Source organism: Nymphaea colorata, chromosome 4 (assembly GCF_008831285.2).
Source record: "Nymphaea colorata isolate Beijing-Zhang1983 chromosome 4, ASM883128v2, whole genome shotgun sequence".
Classification (NCBI taxonomy): domain Eukaryota; kingdom Viridiplantae; phylum Streptophyta; class Magnoliopsida; order Nymphaeales; family Nymphaeaceae; genus Nymphaea; species Nymphaea colorata.
In genome coordinates, this window is record NC_045141.1 from 15,568,081 (window position 1) to 15,573,853 (window position 5,773).

General features: G+C 38.2%; 1 protein-coding gene across 2 annotated transcripts; it reads left to right on the forward strand.

Annotated features, from left to right (window-relative positions):
* The first annotated feature begins 257 nt into the window (after nt 1-257).
* Nucleotides 258-1,911, forward strand: LOC116252889 (heterodimeric geranylgeranyl pyrophosphate synthase large subunit 1, chloroplastic-like). 2 transcript variants are annotated; one of them, XM_050077671.1, is made up of 2 exons: nt 258-335; nt 515-1,911. In XM_050077671.1, the coding sequence occupies exon 2, from the start codon at nt 557-559 to the stop codon at nt 1,538-1,540; it is 984 nt and encodes a 327-aa protein (XP_049933628.1). In that variant the 5' UTR covers nt 258-335; nt 515-556; the 3' UTR covers nt 1,541-1,911. The 2 variants fall into 2 exon arrangements, with proteins under 2 accessions (XP_049933628.1, XP_031483360.1); XM_031627500.2 differs by lacking the exon at nt 258-335 and having other exon boundaries at nt 372-1,489; nt 1,631-1,910.
* The last annotated feature ends 3,862 nt before the right edge of the window (nt 1,912-5,773 follow it).

Here is a 5,773-nt window from a genome sequence, read left to right on the forward strand (position 1 = left end):
TCCGACCTCACAAAAAATACTGCTCGATACATTGGGCGATCGTGCACAACCATGCATATGCATATATACACACGCGCCCTCACTGGATGTCCGAAAAAAATCCATGTTATATATAAATATAGTTATAATTATTATGTGTATATTAGTCGCATGATTCCTCTGTTCCCGACTTCTTTATAGCCGGAGAATCCATGTTATAAGTAGAGATCTAGGTTTTCAAAGATCAGTGTCAAAATATTCCCAGACCAGGATATCAGGACCTGTGACCTGGTTCAGGCACTGCTCACCAAGGGACGCCAGATGAGGCGGAAATAGAAAAAGGAACCCGAACAAAAGTTATGTCGGTTATAGAAATAAATCTTAATGCCTAAGCATTGTCCGGTTTAGCTAGAAACTGCACAAATTATGTCAATAATCTTTAATACTTTTGAGTTGTCTGATAATTGCGTCATAATTCTCTGGCTACTTTCTTCTCTGTTGCTTGAACTTCTTCTACTCTGCAATTGGTTCGCAGGCCTTTTATCTTTTCTCCGCTGGTTCTCCCCTGAGATCGGTCATGTCTGCAACTCCAAGTTATGGCGGCAATCCAAACGGCCCATCAGGCGCACTACCTGGAAACGATCACAAGGCATCGCCATCATTCTTCTTTGCTCAAGATGCAGATTACTTGAGGCACTTCCTCTCATCAAAACGTCAATCCGTGCATGAAGAGCTGGACAAGGCCGTCTATTTAAGGGAACCCAAGATCATCCACGAAGCCATGAGGTATGCCCTTCTTACGGATGGTAAGTATTGCGCTCCCATCCTCTGTATTGCAGCCTGTGAACTTGTTGGTGGTACCCAGGAGACCGCCATGGCTTCTGCCTGCGCCCTCGAGATGATACACGCTGCGTCCATCATTCAGGATGATTGTATGGATGATGGTGAAGTCCGAAGAGGGAGACCAGCAATCCATAAGGTCTACGGAGAAGCAATGGCGATTCTAGCAGCTGATGCACTCATAGCTCTTGCTTTCGAACATATTGCTTCTGCCAGCAGAGGCGTTCATCCGGCAACCGTTGTCAGAGTAATTGCCGAGCTCGCCAAAGCAAGTGGTTCGGAAGGAATGGCTGCCGGCCAGGTGGTCCACTTGGCTACGACAGGACAGTCTGACATTAGTCTTGATCAGCTGGAGTTCATCCATAATCATAAGACCGGTGCTCTGTTGGAGGCATCCGTGAAAATAGGAGCCATCATAGGAGGTGGCTCAGATGAAGCGATCAGAACACTTCAAAAATATGCGCGGTGTGTCGGCCTCTTGAATCAGATTGTTGATGACATACTTGATGCAACAGAGTCATCTGAAGAACTGGGGAAGATGGCTGGAAAAGACGCTGCCGATGGTAAGATCAGGTTTCCGGACGTGATGGGGTTGCAGAGGTGTAGGCAGTTTGCTGAGGAACTGAACCAAGGAGCCAAACAGCACCTGTTGGGATTCCACGCAGATAATGTGAGGCCTTTATTGTGCTTCTCAGACTATATTGCCTTCAGGCAACGTTAGTTTCCCTTTGTTAACGTGATGTTACTGATGTATACCTGCATTTTACCATGTTAACAGACTTTTGTTTCATTTCTTGAATGAGAAACACAGGCATAAATTATCAGGAAGATGGTTTGCAGCTGTTTGAGATCGGGTACAATGAGAGCTTGTTGTGTCTACAGAAAACTTAGACGTACCATGTCGGACTCAAGTGTATATTGTTATCGGTGTTCGTCCGATTCAATCTTTTCTGCATCCGACCCCAATTTAGAAAATGATTTTTGTATGAACCAGGTCCAACTATGTTGCATGTTGGCTAATTTTTTCGCAGTTTTTGCTTGAACAATATATAATTTGGGTTACACCAAATGATGTGCTTTTCACGTGTTTAACCCGAGACAGATAAAAAGCTAGTATTTTGCTTATGATTTTTGGTCTAACTGACTGAGTTGAGTCCAAATACTGAGCTCTTCTCATGTTTGATTTCTATCATGAAAGTAGAGGAGGAATCTCTGCTCAATATGACAAATAGAAATATGCTGTTAATTATGTTCGACATGACTGTCTGTTAGTACCTGTAATTGGTTCAGAAATTTGATTTGGCTTCTTGAGCGCTGGCTGAATCCCTGAAGGTTCCTCCTCCCTTGCTAGTTCAATTCGATTGATCTAAATGTTGATCTTGCTAGTTCAATTCGATTGATCTAAATGACTCCGTTTCACTGGGCCACGCAGAAAACAATTCTCCCATCAGACAAAGAAATGCCAGGCAAGAATCCTGCAGGCTAATGTGGTGAAGTGTTCCTTGTGCGTAGAGCCTTAGTCCTTCTCCATTGATAAGTTCCTCTACCATGTCAGCTGATTGTCTGCATTGTCGTGAAACGATGAACATCTTATGTTATTCCATTCAAATGAATCTGTAAGCATTTTTCATCAAGTCTGTTCAACTTTCTCATCTAATCTCATGATTATCGGTGTCATAGTTGTGGATGTAGAAAACCTGAACAGTGCTGGTGCATCTAGCTATGGAGTCACTGTTGGAGTGTGCCAAGTTAGATCTGCCATTTTCATGTACGTTAAGTTAGCCTGTTCTCTGTCTGAGGTAGCCAGATTGAGCTAAAAGGCAAACCAAATCGCCATTGGTTCAACTTGAATTGCCTTGAAATGAGCCAAACTCATTGACTTAGTTTCTTTGAGTTTTTTCTTGTAACAACTTTGAAGAGAAAACCAGGTCTGAACACTATAAGCAGCAATGTTGAAATTCCTTCGCGCACACCTCCTTGGCCCCAATTTCTGCACCTATTTTGTGCTGGCGTGCACCTAAACTACAGCGCACACGTATCAAGATTCAAGCTGAAGTATTCACACCATACTGTCCAAACCAATATCATAAACATCCGGATCGGCGCCTTATACGGGACAATGTGATTCAGCCTGTATCGTGGATTTTTAAATTATTTTTTACATTAACTCATTTTTTTGAAATATCATATTATTAATATGACTGCCGCTACAGGCCATATATCTGCCCTTTTTTTCTGGAAAAAATGTGTGAATGGGATGATATGAATCAATACACGATGATATGGCAAGATTAGAGCAGACAGTTTGAATTCCCCTTAGAAGAATCTGCAACCTCTAAACCTTCCTACCAACCTAGCTCTTACTTGCTACACGTCTCAAAATTAAGAACCAAAGATCAGTGGCAGAGCCAATTTTTTTTTTCTTAGGGGCTGAACTATCTTTTCCAAAACTTCTCTGAGGGCCAAATGACAATTTTCAAAGCTTTTCCATGGGCAAACTAATAACTTTAAAAGTTATGACAAGTATTTTCTTGTTTCTTTTTTTTCAAAATCTCAGGGTAGGCTATTGCCCTTGCAACCCCTGCGGCCGCCCCTGAAAAGAATTTGCTTTTTTCTTTTCTTTTTATCTGCATTGAATTTAATGAAAATGATCTTTATCTATGAAGTGCTCAACGTATATATATAGATGTATATATAAATAATATATATACACCCGTACCTCATATCCACAATTTTTAAAATTAATGTGTTTCATAACTGCTTCTTTGTATCGTACCCATACCAGCATCTGTGTAACTTTGTTTCTTTTCCTCATTGCTGTCCAAAGGAAGTGCATTTTCTTCACGTCTCGCATAAAGCATTTATGCAGAACCAAGTTTTCAGAAAACCAAGTTTGAAACAGGTTGGCATCCAATCAGCGCCAATAGTTGCGGACTTCCACGCTGAATTGATTGGACGTTGCTCTTTTTCTTTTTCAAAGTTAGAAGCATCACATGACTAATGGATTCTCCGTATCGTTCCAATTCGATAAACCTGGTTTGAACAGGTAGGCATCCATCCAAGAGCTCCTGAAAAGATAATCCATGCTGAATTGATTGCAGCTTGCTCCTTTCTTTTCTTTTTCTTTCAAGTTAGAGTCTTTCTTTTTCTATTAAGTTAGAATCATCATGTGATTCATTACTTCACGGCAATTATTTGTTTTTGATATACTTAGGTATCATTATGCCAGCTTGTGGGCTGGATGTGCTGCAACTGTTAAGATTTGTACTGAAGCAAATTCTTGTCTGTTTGCTCCTACTATTTGCAAACAAAATCTGAATTTTCAAAGTGGTATTATAAAAATTTTCTAGTGGGTGTATGTTTTAAATAAGATTCATGATTTTGATGTTCACATTTGTTTATAAAATTGTAAAGCTTGATGAAGGGAAAAGTATAAATAGATCTACCATATCTGAAGCATGTCTTTTAGTGAATATAAGATACAATTTTAATTTTTAAAAAATTTACTGTATTTTTTTCAAGCACGCCATATTATACACAAGAAAAACATCACCAATTAAAATGCAAAAACTATATTTATGACTAATACAACAATGTCGCCACAGCAATTGAATTTGTATTTCTATGCATGAGAGAACAAGTAGAGGTGAAGCACCAAAAAATTGCAGATCTAATTGGAAAAGGTGAGGTATTCTGCTTTTAGTGTGTTAGACCAGGAGACGCTTAGGAGGAGTGGATGCAGGTGTTGGCAATTGCTCACACAGACCCACAAAAAATTCTTATTTTTATACTGACACATCAAAGCATTTTTCTCCTTTACATGTTGGTGCCACATAAAAATTTTAAATTTATTACTAATGCCCCTTAGTCAGAAATTTCTAACTCCACCTGTCACTTAGTTGCTTATGTGCAGACTAAAAAATAAGAGAATGACTGAGCAAAAGAGCTAAGTACCCAGCACCTATACATTTGTAATCATCTTGATCTCCATGCCAATTGCAATCCAAATATGCAACAAACAAAAAGCCATATATATATATATATATATATATATATATATATATATATCTCGACCAGAGTTGGTTCATAATTTGGCACATTTTATTCATAGCAAAAGACTATGAGGTTATGAGTCCAGCTGAGTTGCGGTGAGATGTTGCCATACCTTCAAATTTAATAACTGTCAGTTACTACAATAACATCCACATTGGCCCATAGTCACAAAAAATGCATTTTTTTTCAAAAAAACATGAAAAAACGTGATAAAAATAGCTGTTTAAAACTTTCAAAAAACACTATGTAAAAAAACGTTAACATGAAAAGAATGAGAAAGAAATGCATTTTTTCGTGTTTTACCCTTTTCCATTTTATTCATCTTTCATGTTTTTTAATATCAAATCGGTTTTTTATTTTATTTTCTAGTTTTTATTTGTTGCTAATTGACTTTTCTTTTGTGTTATCAGTTTCTCATTTATTTTATTTTTTTCTCATTTTTAATTTTTTTTTTTATTTTTGAAAATTTACCATATTTTTTTGTTTTTTTTAAGCTTGCTATATTATACCCAATAAAAACCTTGCCGTTTGAAACATGAGTAAGTTTATGTACAAATCATCAAGGCACCTGCTTTAAACCATAGAAACTTGTGAATCAAGATGGTTTTGGAAACATTACATGGATCCAAAGAAACCCTTGAAGATTGAAAATGCAAATCCCTTCAATCAGATATGTTGAATGTCTCAAAGTAGTGATGCTTCCTAGTTTTAAAGGCTACCATTTGCCTTTTTATTAATCTTATAAACCTAGTTAGAGCAAAAAAATAGGAGAGGATGGTGTAAACCTCTTGCAAAGGAGAGCATTGAGCTTGCCTTCTATAACTGTATGCCAATAATTGTCCCGAGGTGCGTCTCTAGTTTGAAACCCATGGAAGGCTACGCTCCTGTATTGTAAGGAGGA

What these genes read in the sequence shown, in the direction of transcription:
- LOC116252889 (XM_050077671.1), top strand. Translation starts at nt 557, where the DNA reads ATGTCTGCAACTCCAAGTTATGGCGGCAATCCAAACGGCCCATCAGGC.